This window comes from Bos mutus, chromosome 3, assembly GCF_027580195.1.
Source record: "Bos mutus isolate GX-2022 chromosome 3, NWIPB_WYAK_1.1, whole genome shotgun sequence".
NCBI lineage: Eukaryota > Metazoa > Chordata > Mammalia > Artiodactyla > Bovidae > Bos > Bos mutus.
This window is the reverse complement of record NC_091619.1, coordinates 55,898,164-55,918,572: the sequence shown is the minus strand read 5'-3', so window position 1 is coordinate 55,918,572 and position 20,409 is coordinate 55,898,164. Positions and strand designations below refer to the sequence as shown.

At 38.2% G+C, this 20,409-nt stretch overlaps 1 protein-coding gene across 5 annotated transcripts in view; it reads right to left on the bottom strand.

The window, feature by feature from the left end:
* Positions 1 to 20,409, bottom strand: part of COL24A1 (collagen type XXIV alpha 1 chain) — a 400,744-nt gene that overhangs the window by 288,865 nt on the left and 91,470 nt on the right. For all 5 annotated transcript variants that reach the window (XM_070367752.1, XM_005888435.2, XM_070367754.1 and 2 more), the window contains exons 9-10: positions 10,098 to 10,142; positions 967 to 1,020 (exon numbers count right to left, since the gene is read on the bottom strand). In XM_070367752.1, coding sequence (XP_070223853.1) covers positions 967 to 1,020; positions 10,098 to 10,142 — 99 coding nt within the window. The remainder of the gene's footprint in view (positions 1 to 966; positions 1,021 to 10,097; positions 10,143 to 20,409) is intronic.

The window sequence follows — 20,409 nt, the reverse complement described above, 5'->3', positions numbered from 1 at the left end:
GATTAACACAACTGTCAGACACAATTATTTAAGTTATTTCTCATTGGAAAATCCTGTTCTTTTAGAACACTTCTAATTTACTTATCTGAAATATATTCCTACTTTAGAAAATAAGTACATTTTTTAACTTCAGATCAATTTCCATATGTTTAAGTATTTATATGTTTTTCAGATAAACACAGAACATTACTTGGTGGTAAGATTCATGTAATACCCTCCACATACTTTAAAGGCTTCAAAATGGAATTTTATTAACACTAGATTATCTTTTGGCATTTTCAATTCCTTAATTCTAGAGAATAAAAAAGATATTTTATATAAATACAGTTTTCTAGTATGCTAAATAAACAATTAATTTCAAAAGTAATTAATGAAAGCCTAAGAAAGAAAATTTTTTCTCTTATTAGCCTATATGAAATAGCTAGAGAAAGTTAGAAATTAGAGGGAAATAAATATGAAATGATTAAAATGAATTTTCAAAACAGTATACAAAGACTTGAATCCAATTTAGATAAAAAGTATTCAGATAGTGGTATATGTAGCACTGGCAATTGTGTCCCAAGTATTTATAATTGTATTATTAAAAAATGTTGCATATCAAAGACAGTCTTAACTCAAATCATTACTTCATTTTAGTCAGTGGTAATATTGTAAAATCAGTAGCAACACTGTTTAACATTTTATTAGCCTACTGGGCCATTTTAATTTAAAAAGTTCCACTGAATATCATATCAAACTTGTTTAAAAATCCCACTCTCATTTTAAGTAAAATTTGTCTGCAATAAAATTTTTGAAGAATTTTTACAATTTTTATATCAGAATTTTGGGGAATTATTTTGCTATGAGTAATTCATTATTTAATAAAATAAACCAATTATCATTTGAACATTAACTCTTGAAATTGGAACATACAACGCATTAACCAAGAGAGACATAAAAAGAAAAGTTTAAATATAGTTACCTCACCTGCCTGCCAGGGTAACCACGTGAACCAATATTACCAGTGAATCCTGGAATTCCCTAAAATGAAAAATAAAATAATAAAAAATACAGCAAAATCCGAAGAAGCCCAAGAAAGCAAACTTGGTGTATTCATAATACCCAAGTTTGGAAAGAATATTTTTTCCATATAAAAATATGAAGAGTCCTGCATGTTGCTTATCTGACTGAAGTCATCTATTTAAAATGAAAATGGCCTCTTTCCTGGCTGGAACCATGGAGGGTGCAGAAGAGAAGGAAATAAAGGTTCCTGCTATGCCAGAAATCCTTAAGAAAAAGGAAAAGAATTTCACAGAGCTTAAGATCAAGTGCTGAGAAATAATTTGCCTAAAAGATGCTTCGAAAGGCAAAAAGTTTATCTATGAAAAAGCTAAGCCCTATCACAAGGAAGACCAGCAGATATACAGAACTGAAATTCAAATGGTTAGGATGGCAAGAAAAGCCAGAAACTTCTGTGTGCCCACAGAACCCAAATTGGCATTTGTCATCAGGAACAGAGGTATCAAAGATTTGAAAGGCATTGCAACTTTGCCTCTCTCAGATGTTCAGTGGCACCTCCTGAAGCTCAACAAGGTTTCAATTAGCATGCTGAGAAGGGTGGAACCATACATTGCATGTGGTTTAGTTGTCGTGTCCAACTCTTGCAACCCCATGGACTCTAGCCTGCCAGGCTCCTCTGTCCATGGGATTCTCAAGGCAAGAATACATTGCATGGGGGTACCCAAACCTGAAGTCAGTAAATTAATTGATCAAAATCAACAAGCAGTGAATTGTCCTGACAGATAATTTGATCGCTGTTCTCTTGGCAAATATGGCATCATCTGCATGAAAGTCATTTGATTCATGAGATCTCCATACTGTTGGAAAACATTTCAAAGAAGCAAACAACTTCCTGCTGCTGCTGCTAAGTCGCTTCAGTTGTGTCCGACTCTGTGCGACCCCAGAGATGGCAGCCCACCAGGCTGCCCCATCCCTGGGATTCTCCAGGCAAGAACACTGGAGTGGGTTGCCATTTCCTTCTCCAATGCATGAAAGTGAAAAGTGAAACAACTTCCTATGGGCCTTCAAACTGTCTTCTCCGTGAGGTGAGATGAAGAAAAAGGCCATGCACTTTGTAGAAGCTGGAGATGCTGGCAACGGGGAAGACCATATCAACAGGCTTAATAGAAGGATGAACTAAGGTATCTACCATGATTATTTTTGTAATCTCGTCAGTTAGGAAACTGACTGCTTTCAAATTGAAAAAAAAAAAAGAAAATGAGATAAATTGCTAAATAAAAATGAATACAACTATAAATTAGGGACCTAAATGAGATACTGATTATTAAATGTAGGATAAATGCAAATAAACATAGGATAAAAAATTTCAGTGATACATGAATTTTAAAAAACATTTACATTAGAGAAAGAGTTGATACATTGTGTAATAAACAGTATCTTTACAGATTGAACTCCTTGTCTCAGCCATCCTGCAACTTGCCTTAACTATCAGAGCACAAGCTTCAGAAGGTAGGTAAATGGATATTAAGTGTTAATTACCTGTATTATGACAAGGGTATATCTAAAAATTCACATAGCAACTTTGAATGTGAAACTCACTTTGAATTGAAAACCTTCTGTGCCTGATTTAAAACCCAGTTTACTCAAGGAAATGGCAATCCACTCCAGTGCTCTTGCCTAGAAAATTCCATGGATGGAGGAGCCTGGTGGTCTACAGTCCATGGGGTTGCAAAGAATCGGACACAACTGAGCAACTTCACTTTTTTTTTTCTTACTCATGGAAGGCTGATATATGGAGACTCAAACACATAAGAAAAGAAACTTGCTGCAGAACCCTGTGGAAAAGTGTGAAGAAATACCTCCATATGTTGTTACTTTCTTCCACTGATACATGATTCACTCATTAATTTAGGTTATTCATTTAGGTCTAATACATAACTTGTGAACTAAGGAAATGCCAAAAAAGTATGTTAAGAAAGGCAATGCCAAAGTATGTTCAAACTACCACACAATTGCACTCATCTCACACGCTAGCAAAGTAATGCTCAAAATTCTCCAAGCCAGGCTTCAACAGTATGTGAACTGTGAATTTCCAGATGTTCAAGCTGGATTTAGAAAAGGCAGAGAACCAGAGATCAAATTGCCAACATCCACTGGATCATTGAAAAGGCAAGAGAGTTCCAGAAAAACATCTACTTTTGCTTTATTGACTATGCTACAGCCTTTGACTATGTGGATCACAACAAAGTGTGGAAAATTCTTAGAGATGAGAACACCAGACCATCTGATCTGCCTCCTGCGAAATCTGTAAGCAGCTCAAGAAGCAACAGTTAGAACCAGACGTGGAACAAGAGACTGGTTCCAAATTGGAAAAGGAGTAAGTAAAGGCTGTATATAGCCACGCTGTTTATTTAACTTATATACAGAGTACATCATGCAAAATGCCAGGCTAGATGAAGCACAAGCTGGAATCAAGACTGCCGGGAAAAACATCAATGACCTCAGACAGGCAGATGACACCACCATTGTGGGAGAAAGCAAAGAAGAACTGAAGAGCCTCTTGATGAAAGTAAAGGAAGAGAGTGAAAATGCTGGCTTAAAACTCAACATTCAGAAAACTAAGATCACAGCCTTTGGTTCCATCACTTCATAGCAAATAGATGGGGAAACAATTTTTGGGGGGCTTTATTTTTTGGGGCTCCAAAATCAGCGCAGATGGTGACTGCAGTCATGAAATTAAAAGACACTTGCTCCTTGGAAGAAAAGCTACGACCAACCTAAACAGCATACTAAAAAGCAGATACTTTGCCAGCAAAGGTCTGTCTAATCAAAGCTATGGTTTTTCCAGTAGTCATGTGTGGATGTGAGAGTTGGACTATAAAGAAAGCTGAGCACCAAAGAATTGAAGCTTTTGAACTGTGGTGTTGGAGAAGACTCTTGAGAGTCCTGTGAGATACAACCAGTTAATCCTAAAGGAAATTAGTCCTGAATATTCATTGGAAGGACTGATGCTGAAGCTGAATCCCCACTACTTTGGCCACTTGATGTGAAGAACTGACTCATCTGAAAAGACCCTGATGCTGGGAAAGATTGAAGGCAGGAGGAGAAGGGGATAACAGAGGATGAGCTGGTTGGATGGCATCACTGATTCGATGGACATGAATTTGAGCAAGCACCAGGAGTTGGTGATGGACAGGGAAGCCTGGTGTTCTGCAGTCCATGGAGTCACAAAGAGTCAGACATGACTGAGCGACTGAACTGAACTGATGATAACAGTGATAATTTTCATAGATTGTTTATTCTGTTAAAATTCTTTTCCTGTTATTTGTATTAGATAATAATACTAATACAAAGGACACTAATCCTTTGCCCCTCTGCTCTGAAGTATAAGAAGATTGCACTGATTTCTCTAGTTTAACCATAGAAACACTATAAAATTCCTGAAATTTGAAAAAAATCTAGAGAAAAAACAGTTCAAGAAAGAGGCAAATAAAGGATCACAGTTCAAAGTTTTCACCCTCTCATACTATTAGACTAGTATTCTCCTAATATGTCCTTCTCTCCACTTTTCTCAGAATACATTTCTCAGTTTTGTTTTCTCCCTTTTCTCTCCCCCTTCCTTTCCTTGCTTCAACAATTACTATTTACTTAACATTTTTTTGTGTGTGTTGGGCTTCCCTCATAGCTCAGTTCATAAAGAATCTGCCTGCAATGCAGAAGACCCAGGTTTGATTCCAAGGTCAGGAAGATCCAATGGAGAAGGAATAGGCTATCCACTCTAGTATTCTTGGATTTCCCTTGTGGCTCAGGTGGTAAAAAATCCACTGGCAATGTGGGAGACCTGGGTTCGATCTGGTAAGAATCCGATTGCAATGCAGGAGACCTGGCTTTGATCCCTGGGTGGGGCAGATCCCCTGGAGAAGGGAAAGGCTACTCACTCCTTCTAACCTGGAGAATTCCATGGACTGTATAGTCCATGGGGTCACAAAGAGTCATACATGACTGACTTTCACTTCACTTCAACATGTTTTTATGTGCTAATCACATCACCATGCAATGTGATTTACAGCTACTTTATATCTATGATATAAAGTATGATAGATACTATGTTCTTCATTCTACATTTGAAGTAAGAAAGATACAGAGACGTTGTGAAACGTGCCTGAGATGGAATTAAGTAGCAGAGCCTGAATGTAAACCCAGATGATCTGACAAAAGTTGTCACGTGTGTATATGCACACACACACATACACACACACACATATATGACAATGAACAATTTAATAGAATGTGAATAAAGAGTGATCTTCTGAGAATTACAGGAAATTCTCATCTACATGTAGAGATTATATCCTATGAATTTCAGAAACTATATTTATGTACTAGAAATTACCTTATTAACATTATACATAGTATATATTTGATCCCTATAATGTTTATTGAGCACTGATATGCCAAGCAGAATTTCAAGTATTTTATACATATTATCTTATTTAATCTACCCAAACCCTATAAGGTAGATATTATCCCTATTTTACAGATGCAAAAAATAAGACACAAAGTGTTTGCCACTGGTGGAAAGCCACTCAGCTATTTAGAAAGCCAGAATTTAAATCAGTAAGTCTAACTCCAGAGACCACCATTCAAGGCTTCCTCCCTAGTGGAAATTTGAAGTGCAAATAACTTATAGTAGTACTCAAAGGAAAGCCCTCTAATTATGAGATTTGCTTCAGTCTATTTACAAATGCTTCCTCTATTCCCCATCCAACTCTAAAACACGTAGGCCTATATCCAGACATCCACAAAAACCTTATATTTGGGTATGCCAATAAAAAGAGTGAAATAAACATAAAATGCAGTTTTTATTCTGTAGGTTCTGGTTAATGGCAACCACTATCCCTTTCATGAGTTTCCTAGCCAAATTAGGTTCAGTCAGTTCAGTTCAGTTCAGTCGCTCAGTCGTGTCTGACTCTTTGTGACCCCATGAATCGAAGCACGCCAGGCCTCCCTGTCCATCACCAACTACCGGAGTTCATTCAAACTCACGTCCATCGAGTCGGTGATGCCATCTAGCCATCTCATCCTGTCCTCCCCTTCTCCTCCTGCCTCCAATCCCTCCCAGCATCAGAGTCTTTTCCAGTGAGTCAACTCTTCTCATGACGTGGCCAAAGTACTGGAGCTTCAGCTTTAGCATCATTCCTTCCAAAGAAATCCCAGGGCTGATCTCCTTAAGAATGGACTGGTTAGACCTCCTTTCAGTCCAAGGGACTCTCAAGAGTCTTCTCCAACACCACAGTTCAAAAGCATCAATTCTTCAGCATTCAGCTTTCTTCACAGTCCAACTCTCATATCCATACATGACCCCAGGAAAAACCATAGCCTTGACTAGACGGACCTTTGTTGGCAAAGTAATGTCTCTGCTTTTCAATATGCTATCTAGGTTGGTCATAACTTTTCTTCCAAGGAGTAAGAGTCTTAATTTCATGGCTGCAATCACCATCTGCAGTCATTTTGGAGCCCCCAAAAATAAAGTCTGACACTGTTTCCACTGTTTCCCCATCTATTTCCCATGAAGTGATGGGACCAGATGCTATGATCTTCGTTTTCTGCATGTTGAGCTTTAAGCCAACTTTTTCACTCTCCACTTTCACTTTCATCAAGAGGCTTTTGAGTTCCTCTTCACTTTCTGCCATAAGGGTGGTGTCATCTGCATATCTGAGGTTATTGAGATTTCTCCTGGCAATCTTGATTCCAGCTTGTGCTTCTTCCAGCCCAGCATTTCTCATGATGTACTCCGCATAGAAGTTATATAAGCAGGGTGACAATATACAGCCTTGACGTACTCCTTTTCCTATTTGGAACCAGTCTGTTGTTCCATGTCCAGTTCTAACTGTTGCTTCCTGACCTGCATATAGGTTTTTCAAGAGGCAGATCAGGTGGTCTGGTATTCCCATCTCTTTCAGAATTTTCCACAGTTTATTGTGATCCACACAGTCAAAGGCATTGGCATAGTCAATAAAGCAGAAATAGATGTTTTTCTGGAACTCTCTTGCTTTTTCGATGATCCAGCGGATGTTGGCAATTTGATCTCTGGTTCCTCTGCCTTTTCTAAAACCAGCTTGAACATCTGGAAGTTCACGGTTCAATTAGGTTAATCAATCTCAATTAAAAAGCAATCTGTTTTAAGACGTAAATGAAATCTGATTCTGAACAGATTTTCATAGAGGGTGTTAAGACAACATGTAGCGATATAACACATTCCAGCTGCACAGAGAAATACACAAAAGGACTCTATTCAATGACTAAATCCTGCTCTTCTGGAACAGCAGTAAACAAAGTAAATAAGTAAGCTTTCAGCAGTCATATGTGGCATAAACATACCCTAAGCCAACCACACCCTAAAATCACTTGGACAACAACAGAGCTCAAAAGACTCAAAAGAAATACTGTAACTTAATTCACTCTGCATTTAAAAAATGGCTCACTTTAATCTGTAGATTGTCTGGAGTAATTTAGACACAGGGTTATATCACTACTCCTGGAAAAATCAGGAATAGTTAAACCTGTTCCAATCCCACTTCTCACCTGAGGAATTAAAGCCGACGCTCTGAGTCAGACTTCATTGAGAGTCCAAGCACTGCTAGCATGGGTCCTCCCTATGTCTTCATTTATTCATTAGTAAAATACAATAGTAATATCACAGGATTATAATGTAGAGGTCACAGGATTATAATGTAGAGAAAACAGGACAATGTGGGAAAATATATTTAAAAGCAGGGGTAACTATAATAATTCTTAGTGTTGTGGAGCATCAAATGAGTTAACATATGGAAACATTCAATGCACAGTTATACTACTTGAAGTTCCAGTTAACAGTAGTACAGTTTGGCAACTAATAGACTCAGTAAATGACAGCTCTTAATACTAGAGCTTACACAGATGATATAATTACTTTCCTAAATGTTTCTGGCCAGTTAATAAATATTTACAAACTATCCAGAAGGGAATGTCTCCTAGCAAATTAGTCATGCTCCTCTTAATGTCCACAGTGTCTCCAACAGTTAAAATGCAAAATGATTTTAGTTGTTCCTCATGGTTATCACCAATTTTGTCTTTTTTTCTTCTGGAATTATACAAAATAGAACTGATTTCTATAATACGTGTTCCAATCTTTAAAACTGATTTTGGACTCTTCTCACAAGCATACCACCCTCAGAACAAGGACATGTATATTAATGGAACTAGATAACAGAGCAGTTATGAGAAAACTGATCAGTACTGACAAACGGTCAGCTTTTTCACTAACTTGTGATCTGTCAGGTTTTCTTCATTGGAATCCACACATTTCTGCCAAAGCAGTATTCTAGGGATTTTTTTCCTTCCCTAGGATCTAATCTCTCTTTCCCTCTTGCCCTTCTGTTTTTTTTTTTTCTATATATGCTCAAATGCTTTTCAGCACTCATTTGATCTCGTATTTGAGATTGTTAAGTACTGAAGAAACTGAGATTGTACTTGCTACCAATACATATATCGCTTTTCTTGCCATGTCCAGTAATTAGCAATCTTGAAAAACTGTGCCTCAGGGACTTAATAGAACTTGCTGCTGCTGCTAAGTTGCTTCAGTCGTGTCCACTCTGTGCAACCCCATAGACGGCAGCCCACCAGGCTCCCCCATCCCTGGGATTCTCAAGGCAAGAACACTGGAGTGGGTTGCCATTTCCTTCTCCAATGCATGAAAGTGAAAAGGGAACGTGAAGTCACTCAGTCATGTCCGACTCTTCACCACCCCATGGACTGCAGCCCACCAGGCTCCTCTGTCCATGGGATTTTCCAGGCAAGAGTACTGGAGTGGGGTGCCATTGCCTTCTCCAATAGAGCTTACTGTTCCTCTAACATGAATGAATGAAAGAAAACATTGGCTTTATTTATTTATTTGTCTTTCCCTCAGGGATAATCCATCAGTTTACTTTCTGGAGCTCCTCTTAGGGCTTCCTGAGGCTCTTTGCTAAATCTCCAGTAATGATTTGTCACCTTGCTGCTGCTGCTGCTGCTAAGTCACTTCAGTCGTGTCCAACTCTGTGCGACCCCATAGATGGCAGGCCACCAGGCTCCCCTGTCCCTGGGATTCTCCAGGCAAGAACACTGGAGTGGGTTGCCATTTCCTTCTCCAATGCATGAAGGTGAAAAGAGAAAGTGAAGTCACTCAGTCATGCCCGACTCTTATCGACCCCATGGACTGCAGCCTACCAGGCTCCTCCGCCCATGGGATTTTCCAGGAAAGAGTACTGGAGTGGGGTGCCATTGCCTTTTCCGATTTGTCACTTTAGTTAGTATCTAATCTCTCACCCTTTTCACTGATATATGCATTCTGGCCTAGTACACATTGTACCGAAAACAAGAGATTTGACTTTATTTTTTCCTGTGACATAATGATATATTATTTTCTGGTGGAAGAAAGAAGAAATAACATGATCAAAAACTAAACAGTTTCCAAACTATTTTGACTTTTACATATGTGCGTATATATAGAATGAACAAAAAATAGCATACTGACATTCTAATTTGGATTGTTATCAAACTTATTTGCATTCCTTCGCACAATGGTAGGGAACTAACAGCTGTGTATAGACTTTGGAGAACAGGCAAGCCCCTGAGAAATACAAGAAAACCAGAGAGTGTGTGTGTGTGCACGTGTGCATATGCATGGATAATCTGGGGACAGGGCTCACAGCATTTATAAGATTCTCACAAGAGTTTATGAATAACAAAAGTTTAAAACAGCTGTTTCGGAGCACGTTAGGCAGATAGTTGAAAGTAAGTCTAAGATAAGAAAAAACCAACAAAATTTAGTAGATAATAAATTAGAAGTTTTTCCTGTACTAAAGAGAGTCAAAGAATTAAGAAAAATTGACAGGAAAAAGACATTAAGAAAATTGAAAGCATTAAGAAAAAAATAAGCATTAAAAAAAGCATTTCCTTAAAAGCATTAAGAAAAACTGCAAGAGTTAAGTGTGGAAAAACAATCTCTCAGTGGAGTTTCCCACTGTGTATTTTTTTCACTGGAGAAGATGCAAGTCTGACAAAGGAAGAATACTTACTTGTTCCCCTTGGAGTCCTGGGAGTCCTGGATGCCCCTTGAGACCCTGCAATGGTAAAGGTGAAGACATGCTATGAAAAGTAAACCCATGTGAGTCCAATAACTAACCACAGTTGTCATTCACCCCAACTTACAGTTTTCTCATTAATGAAAATGTAATTATTACTAATCTATGTCTTATTAAATGTTATCCTTTTAATTTAATAAAAATTTAATTTTATTAAATAATAAATTCTTATTAATAATTCTTAATCAATTTTGAGTGCTATTTGAAAGATTTGTTGGCAACTAAAATGGTTACATAGTATTGAATAAAAAAACAGCATCATTTATAAAAGGCTGGTATTTAGCAATAGGTCTGCTCAATTCTGCTGCAGCTTTTTAAAAGTTGGTTTTAGTTCATTAATGCTGAAATGAAAGGCCTTCAGATATATTCTGTTTGTAATTATTGAAAAACTGGACTATATTCACGCAGTTTCTCTAAAACATTGTCATAACATTCTGTGAATGAGTGAATAAAAGAGACTGCTCAAGTCCACCCAAAGGGGGTTTATAAGACTTTGGCCACCTCACGCGAAGAGTTGACTCATTGGAAAAGACTCTGATGCTGAAAGGGATTGGGGGCAGGAGGAAAAGGGGACAACAGAGGATGAGATGGCTGGATGGCATCACCAACTCAATGAACGTGAGTTTGAGTGAACTCTGGGAGTTAGTGATGGACAGGGAGGCCTGGCGTGCTGCGACTCATGGGGTCACAAAGAGTCGGACACGACTGAGCAACTGAACTGAACTGAAGAAATCAATAACCAATGTTATATGTCAATTATATCTCAATTTTTTAAAAAAAGACATTAGTAACAAAAAAGATTTTCCAAATAAGAACCAAAGTCAAATCTTAATCTCTATCATCAACATTCAAAGATATAAAAGAGATAACAACCTTTATGCTCTAGAAAGATATTCTATGAGCAAAAGGAAGGAAGCTAAAAAAAAAAGAAGACAGGAACAAAGAATCAGCATATTTATACAGCTCTAATTAACAATCAGTAAGTCAACCTGCTGTTTACTCGATTTGCTGTATATAAAAGAACAACAGAAAGTTCCTTTTTAAAAGAATCTCAGAATTTTAAGCAAACTTCAAAAATCTGAAATAAATCATAGTTTACAAATGTCAGAAACTTCAAATTAACGTAGAGCAAACTGAAGATACATTTTTGGGGTTTCAGGATATAGAGTAATAGAGGGAAGAGAGTCATTCAGGATTAATCACTGAGGATTTATGAACATGAATTCATGAATTAGAGAAGGAAATTATACCCTGGTTAGACAATGGGAAAATTAGAAGAGGTGCCTATTTGAAAAATAAGGAAATGATTTAAGCAGTTTCTGAGATGATAAACTTAAAACATAAGTAAATGTTTAAGTAGAGAGACTCTTAGGAACCATAGAGAAGATCAGAAAATGTAAGAAAGCAAGTTGGAGGCAAAAATTTTTGTGTTATCTGTAAATGTAAGCATATAAGTAACAAGGGAATAACAGAAGGAAAAAACCAGAGTGCAGAGGAAATGGCCTGTCTTCTGGGAGCTCCGTTCTTTCCTGATTAGACTATTAAAAATAAGAGAAGTAGCCATGACAAAGAATACGGGGAAAAAGTGGAGGGGAAGGAAGGAAGGCACAAAGAAACTTCACTGAACTAAAAAAAACTAATAAAAACAAAGAAGTGGCTAATTCTATAGCAGTCCTATGAAGCAAGTATCTTCCGCATTTATGCCACGCCAAGTCGCTTCAGTTGTATCCGCCTCTGCGACCCCATGAACTGTAAACTGCCAGACTCCTCTGTCCATGGGATTCTCCAGGCAAGAATACTGGAGTGGATTGCCATTTCCTTCTCCAATTTTACAGATGAGAAAATTCTCTGAGAAATTAAATGATATGATCAAAGTCATGTAGGCAGTAAGGTAGAATCATGTTGGTTTGACAGATTCATCATGAGCTTAGTAACCTGCCCTTCTATTTACTTTATATGCCTATATTTGTCTCAAACTCAAATGTAGGACAGTCTCATCCTCATCAAATGTTAAATTGTAGATAACCAAGATAAATCAAAAAAAGGAATTATTAAAGCTACACATTTACCAATGGCCTCTAATACACCCACAGTTTCACTCTGAGTTTATACTTTTTTTTTTTTAAGATAGCTAAATACCAGCCTAATTACAAAACAGGGGACACTGTTCTCAGCTGTCCAAATGTTAAAGAGTCTACAGATAAAAAATATCCACAAACCTAGCCTTTTCACTTTTTTAATACTGGGAAATAAGAAATGTCCTCAGCACTAAAATAGTGGCTGCATCTCCCTCGGAAGAGGCAGCAGATCTAGAAGGATGTAGTTCCTAGGAGAGGGTCAGGAAGATGACAAATGGGGAGCCGGAGTGAGAAGCATATAGAGAGAGAGACTCTCTGTCAGGGGCCTAGTTCCTTTTCTTTAAAAACAAACAAACAAAAAACCCGTATTAAATATTTACTTCCTTGTTTTGATTTCTGTGTACTGCTGAGTCTAATTATATGCTTCCCTTTCTCTGGCCACTATCTGTTTCTCTGACCGAAGATTCTTCCCTCCTCAGCCCTGGTGAAACAAAACGCACTGGTGCTACAACCGTGTTAGCTTACTTTCCCTGAAGCAGTTTTTAACAGTGAACTAGACACACTGACCCTAATATCCTCCAAATGTACAATTCCCTCCTAAGAGATTCTTCTTCATCAACAGCCCTTAATAAGAGGGCAACACCAAACAGTCATGATCTTTTCTTCATGAGCTCACTCCTACTCCACCTCAGCCACAGGAGACGGCACTCAGTCTAAGGGGAGCCAATATGAAGTCTGGCCAGTAGCCTATAAAGACACTTGGAATAGAGACTTTCTCATAAACAGGGTCAAGCTGGGCCAATTAAAATCTTCTTAAAAGTAAGTTCAACAGGAAGGAAGGAGGGAATAGAAGGAAGGAAAGACTAATTTAGGTACTTAGCTAAAGCTAGAAAGACTGACAAAGGAAAGATAAGAGAAAGAGAAGAAAGCCAAAGTACAACTTAAAAAATTATTGTGAAAAGAAATTATATTGAGAAAGAAAGTTGTCAGAGGGAAAACCAGGTAACACAAAAAGGCAGATGCAGAGAGAGCAGAGGAGCAGCAGTACTAACAGAAAAGTATAGTAAAAGAGCTACAAACTAATGCTGCTAAGATACTCAGAGCTGCCTTGAATCAGTACCTGTCTCCATGAGACCAAGTCATATTACAATACATATGTTTAGATTCCATGGGTCTCCAGTTTCCCTTAATGCTGTAGAGAGGATTGAAATAATTCTTTCTTCCTTGAGATAGCCTATGTCTCCATTCTTTGCAATCAAAAGAGCCTAAGTAAAGCACAAAATGTTTTTGGTTTGGTTTGCTAACTGCTAAGTCACTTCAGTCGTGTCCGACTCTGTGCGACCCCACAGATGGCAGCCCACCAGGCTCCCCCGCCCCTGGGATTCTCCAGGCAAGAACACTGGAGTCGGTTGCCATTTCCTTCTCTTGGTTTGGTTTGGTTTACTACTAATAATGAAAAGACCAAGCACACTGAACTCTAGATCCAGTTTTGCCACTAGCTAGTTATATATCAATAGTTTCAAAGTCTTCATCTGTAAAATGATAGCACTGAATTTAACTACTGCTAGATTTCCTTTAACCTGTTGCTGCTGCTGCGTTGCTTCAGTCGTGTCTGACTCTGTGCGACCCCATAGACGGCAGCCCACCAGACTTCCCATCCCTGGGATTCTCCAGGCAAGAACACTGGAGTGGGTTGCCATTTCCTTCTCCAATGCATGAAAGTGAAAAGTGAAAGTGAAGTCGCTCAGTCGTGTCCGACTCCTAGCGACCCCATGGACTGCAGCCTACCAGGCTCCTCTGTCCATGGGATTTTCTAGGCAAAAGTACTGGAGTGGGGTGCCATTGCCTTCTGCTTTAACCTGTTAGGATTCTGCAATTACTAGAATCTTTAAGAAATTCACTTTTTCCTTTTCACCCTGCATTGAATGAAAAACAAAGGCATTTATAAGAGGCAATTCAGGCTTTGAGGTGTAGGAAGAATTTAAGTAACACTGATGTATGTATCAGAGAAAAATCAGATTCAGGTTCCCATGGGCATATGACCTGAAACAAAGATGAGTGGAAGGGAAAGAGAATGGATCAGGTAGGAGACTATTATGACAGTCTAGGTGAGACATGATTATAAATTAGATTTGAGGGTGGAGTTAGAGATGGTATATGAGCCCCTTAAAGAGTTTAAACCTAAGTTCTTGAACTATTTTAATATGGTATGCTCAATGTCTAGAACATAGTACAGTTCAGTTCAGTTGCTCAGTCATGTCCGACTCTTTGCGACCCCATGAATCGCAGCACGCCAGGCCTCCCTGTCCATCACCAACTCCCGGAGTTCACTCAAACTCACATTCATCAAGTCGGTGATGCCATCCAGCCATCTCATCCTCTGGCATCCCCTTTTCCTCCTGCCCCCAATCCCTCCCAGCATCAGAGTCTTTTCCAATGAGTCAACTCTTCGCATGAGGTGGCCAAAGTACTGGAATTTCAGCTTCAGCATCATTCCTTCCAAAGAACACCTAGGGCTGATCTCCTCTAGAATGGACTGGTTGGATCTCCTTGCAGTCCAAGGGACTCTCAAGAGTCTTCTCCAACACCACAGTTCAAAAGCATCAATCCTTTGGTGCTCAGCTTTCTTCACAGTCCAACTCTCGCATCCATACATGACCACTGGAAAAACCATAGCCTTGACTAGACAGACCTTTGTTGGCAAAGTAATGTCTCTGCTTTTCAAGATGCTATCTAGGTTGGTCATAACTTTTCTTCCAAGGAGTAAGCGTCTTGTAATTTCATGGCTGCAGTCATCATATGCAGTGATTTTGGAGCCCAAAAAGATAAAGTCTGACACTGTTTCCCCATCTATTTCCCATGAAGTGATGGGACCAGATGCCATGATCTTCGTTTTCATAACATAGAAAGTGCTTGTCAATTAATTGATAGAAAGACCTGGATGAATAAATGAATTGATGTAAAGATGAAGAGGAATTTAAGTTATTTGGGGGAAAATAGATTCTAAGTATTATTTCATATGATATTTCAATTCTCTTAATATTGAAATGAAAGATTCTAAGTGGAAGAAAATATCTTTTTGCTATTTTTCAATGTAATATTATTCTACTGTAATATAGTGGAGTTAGCACCATTATTGTATAAAAGTCTCCCTATTCCTTAATTTGTGACTATAGGCCTCATTTGTTTTCTAAATACTAATCTGTAACTTTTTTTTAAAAATGAAGTAAATAATGTTCCTGGGAAAAAATACCTAAATTCAAGTTTTGACATAGCTCCAATCTAAGAACCTGACAGTTTTTTTTTTTTAATTTGTTTATATCATAGTATTTTGAAAATATTATTTGAGTCACTGTTCTTCCTACACCCACAAAGGAAGAACAAAAAAGGTCCAGCAACTAACAACATATGACTTTTCTCTGATGAATATACTGAAACTGAAATGAATGCATTTCTTAAGTACCAATAGAAAAATTTACAAATTGTTTTAGAACATTTTAAAAACTCAATGTAAAGAGTTATAGGGTTGTCTTGATTTTTGTTGTGACGGAAAGTTGCCTTGCTAAAAACTCCAATAATAAGTGGGGCTTAGAATCTAATTTTAATATAGAGATTTTAATACTTCTTTTAACATTAATTTGAATCCTAACAAATAGGTTATCAATATATGACCACATAGGACAAAAAAGAAAGATACAACTGAATCAAAATTAGAAATATTAAGGGATGGAAAGGAAACAAACTTCAAGTATATACCTGAACTTCCCCAAGTAACTAAATTTTGGATAAATAAATAAAATATTTATCCATAAGGAAAACAGTGGAACCATTTACATACAGAACCATCCTTGCTTTGCATGGTACTAGAGATCTATAAAACTGAGCATATAGGCTGAAACCATGCAAGAAATATTAATAATGGGAAAAAGTCTGTGATCTTTAAAAATTTTTGTCAAATGTTAAAAAGTCTGTCAGTTACACTTGCATAGGGAAATGAAAAAAATGTTCAACTAAGATTAATTTAGTACCGTGTAATTTAAAACATTAGAAACAGTGAAAATTAAAGTTCCATTTCTTAGCAAAAATTTATGAAGAGTAGTTTGAATAGTGTGCTTTTCTTGTATAAAGAACCATACTGAGCAAACATATATCCTATGGTTTGGCAAAAGCATATTCAAAATCAGAGACATTACTTTGCCAACAAAGGTCCGTCTAGTCAAAGCTATGGTTTTTCCTGTGGTCATGTATGGATGTGAGAGTTGGACTGTGAAGAAGGCTGAGCAACGAAGAACTGATGCTTTTGAACTGTGGTGTTGGAGAAGACTCTTGAGAGTCCCTTGGACTGCAAGGAGATCCAACCAGTCCATTCTGAAGGAGATCAGCCCTGGGATTTCTTTGGAAGGAATGATGCTAAAGCTGAAACTCCAGTGCTTTGGCCACCTCATGCGAAGAGTTGACTCATTGGAAAAGACTCTGATGCTGGGAGGGATTGGGGGCAAGAGGAGAAGGGGACGACAGAGGATGAGATGGCTGGATGGCATCACTGACTCAATGGACATGAGTTTGAGTGAACTCCGGGAGTTGGTGATGGACAGGGAGGCCTGGCGTGCTGCGATTCATGGGGTCGCAAAGAGTCGGACAGGACTGAGCTACTGATCTGATCTGATGATGGTTTGGCAAACTGTCACACTTCTTTCTAAGTATAGGTCAACTTCCAACATTTCATCCTTTGCACTTTCAGTGTCATGAAATAGGTCCAAGAGTTCTTGTAATATGAAGTTTTTTTTTTTTTTTTTGCTGTTGTAACCTCCTCTGGGACATCTCTATCCTATTCATCACAACACTTTCCTCTTATGTCAAAAGTTCACCTTTACTAAGTACTTCTCTTTGCATATCTAGTTAACTCAAGTGGCAGCAGTGTTCCAGGATCAGCTATTTCTTCTATAATTCCATCTATATTCAATTCTAATTTCAATTTCTGTTATCACTATTTCTTTATTTCACTGTTCTGTCATCTTGTTTACCAGGTTTTTTTTTTTTTTGATTATCCATCTGTGTAAAATGTCACATGAGTTCATCACAGAGAGAAGGAAGCAACATAGTGACACGTTCTGCTGTCTATGTAGTAACTAACAGATGTGCACGGTACAATCACCAACAGATTCTGAGTGAAGTGATGTGACTGGTCACTGATCTTGATGCACATCTACTATTTATGCAGAGACTTGTAAGCTGAAGAGCCAGTAGCAAAGTTTATACTTTATGCAGCTAATCACAGTTAATATATTGTGGTAAGTGAAATTTGAACCATGTTGTTGGGAGACTGGTGTTAATTAAACCATGGTAAGTGAAAGCTGTGTATACTGAAACCACGCAAAGTGAGGAATGCTTACATATATGTATCGAGAAAGAGTCTCAATGATATTATCTCCATGTTTATATATGACTGTTTTTTTTTTTTAAGTTTTTTTCCCCCACTAAATATAAGGACTTATATTCACTAAAATAAAGATTTTTCCTACGTATGAGAAAGTACCCCCTATGGTATAAGACAACTTCTGCATTATCAACTCTGCTTTCCTATCTTGAGCTTCCTTACCTAAACTTTAGGTTTTAGAAAAGTAGGAGATTTCCTCTCTAGAATCCACAAAAACACCAAAGAAATGGTATCCAAGCTCCTTCATGATTTGACCCCTGAATGCACCTTATTTCCAGACACACCCTGACTAACACTTTATAATCTCCAAATAAGGACCTGCTTCTTGCCTCCAAGCCTTGGTTTATGCCATCACCTGTGTGTAGACAGCATACATGTCTACTAACTACGGTATCATCATGATAACTTTCTGTTCATCCTTAAGAAGCAGCTCAGATGTTGCCTCTGAGCAACATCAAAGTGTTCTCTAAACTTTCCCCACCTACAATCTTAAGAAGTTTAGGTAACCTTCAATCACTGCTACAAAAACTTTTTCACATCTTAATCACTGCACTTGTTATAGACTAATATACTTTTGTGATTTACTTTAGTATCTACTTACTTTTTTAGACAGTAAACTACTTGAACACAGGAACTATATCTTGTTTACCTAATACTGGTTTCCTGAATGAACTGTAGGATAAAATGATGTGATTAAAACAACTGCAGAATTCTAGTGACAAACTTTATCTCAAAACCACCCTTTTGTCTGAAGCAACTTCCTTGTATCTTTTGCTTCTGTCTAGTCTCTGCAAGCTGAGGCAAAGGTGGGCTCTCCTTATAAATGATCACGTGAAAGGCAACATCACTGAGATATTAGTAGCAGGTTAATTAGTTTTACTCACTCTACCTAAATGGGATGGAGGGTGTTTGGAGGACTGAGGGGAAAATAAGACAGGTAAGAAGGGTTACTGATTTGAGAAGCAAATGGCAACCCACGCCAGTACTCTTGCCGGGGAAATCCCATGGATGGAGGAGCCTGGTAGGCTGCAGTCCATGGGGTCACTAAGAGTCCGACATGACTGAGCAACTTCACTTTCGCTTCTCACTTTCATGCATTGGAGAAGGAAACGGCAACCCAGTCCAGTGTTCTTGCCTGGAGAATCCCAGGGACGGGGGAGCCTGGTGGGCTGCCATCTATGGGGTCACACAGAGTCGGACACGACTGAAGCGACTTAGCAGCAGCAGCAGCTTCAGGAAAAAGACAACCACAAGGACTAGGTGAAAGGGAACAGTCAATTAAACTTATAAACAGCATCAGCAAATGAATGGATAAAGAAGATGAGGCACATACATACAATGGAGTACTACTCGGCCATAAAAAGAATGAAATTGCGCTATTTGCAGAGATGTGGGCAGACCCAGAGACTATCACACAGGAAAATCAGAAAAACAAATATTGTATATTAACACATATATATGGAATCTAGAAAAATGGTACAGATGAACGTATTTTCAAAGCAGTAATAGAGAAACAATTGTAGAGAACAAACATGTAGACACTAAATGGGGAAAGGGAGGGGTGAATTGGGAGACTGGGACTGACGTATACACACTACTATGTACAAAACAGAAAACAAATGAGAACCTACAGAATAGCACAGGGGACTCAGTGCTCTGTTGAGGGGATATGTAAACACACACACACACACATATATGGCTGATTCACTTTGCTGTACAGCAGCAAACAATGCAACATTGTAAAGCAACTACGCTCCAATAAAAATAAACTTACAAGCAGCATTCATTCATTCACTAATAGCATGGCTGCTAAGTGGCATTCACTGGGCTGAAATACCACACTGAACAAAACACCGTCCTTGCACTTAGGGATCCCTAAATCACACATATATTTCCTTTTATTTCCTAATGCACTGTATCTGAAAGCCAATATTAAATTTTCATTTTCTACAATATAATGGCATTCCTCTACAGACTAGGTCCAAGTATCTAATAATTTGTCACACACTACAGGACTCATGTCAGCAATGCCAAGAGGAATACAAAGGTTTATATCCATGTTTGGCCAACATAATCAGGGAAACCTATGGCAAAAATGATAAATAGTGATAAACTGCTGCTGCTGTTAAGTCATTTCAGTCGTGTCCGACTCTGTGTGACCCCATAGACGTCAGCCCACGAGGTTCTCCCATCCCTGGGATTCTCCAGGCAAGAACACTGGAGTGGGTTGCCATTTCCTTCTCCAATGCATGAAAGTGAAAAGTGAGACTGAAGTCGCTCAGTCGTGTCCGACTCTTAGCGACCCCATGGACTGCAGCCCACCAGGCTCCTTCGTCCATGGGATTTTCCAGGCAAGGGTACTGGAGTGGGTTGCCACTGCCTTCTCCAAGTGATAAACTAGCCATAGCTGATTGAAAAAGAAGCCTTAAGCAAGAAATCAGAACAAAATTTTTTAAAAAAATCAACAACCACGAAAATATATTAGGTTGGTGCAAAAGTAATTGCAGTTTTGCATTGTAGAAGTTTGCAGTTTGATATGATTGGAATACATTCTTATATGTGGTTATGTTATATGTCATTTTAATGTGTATTTCTTGCTTTTTTTTTGCTAATGACTTACTACTTGCTTTTTTAAATATTTATTTTAGACTTGGAAAATAATGTTAGACAAAAAGCAAATTCAAGTGATTTTCTTACTTGAATTCAAAATGGGTCCTAAAGTAGCAGAGAC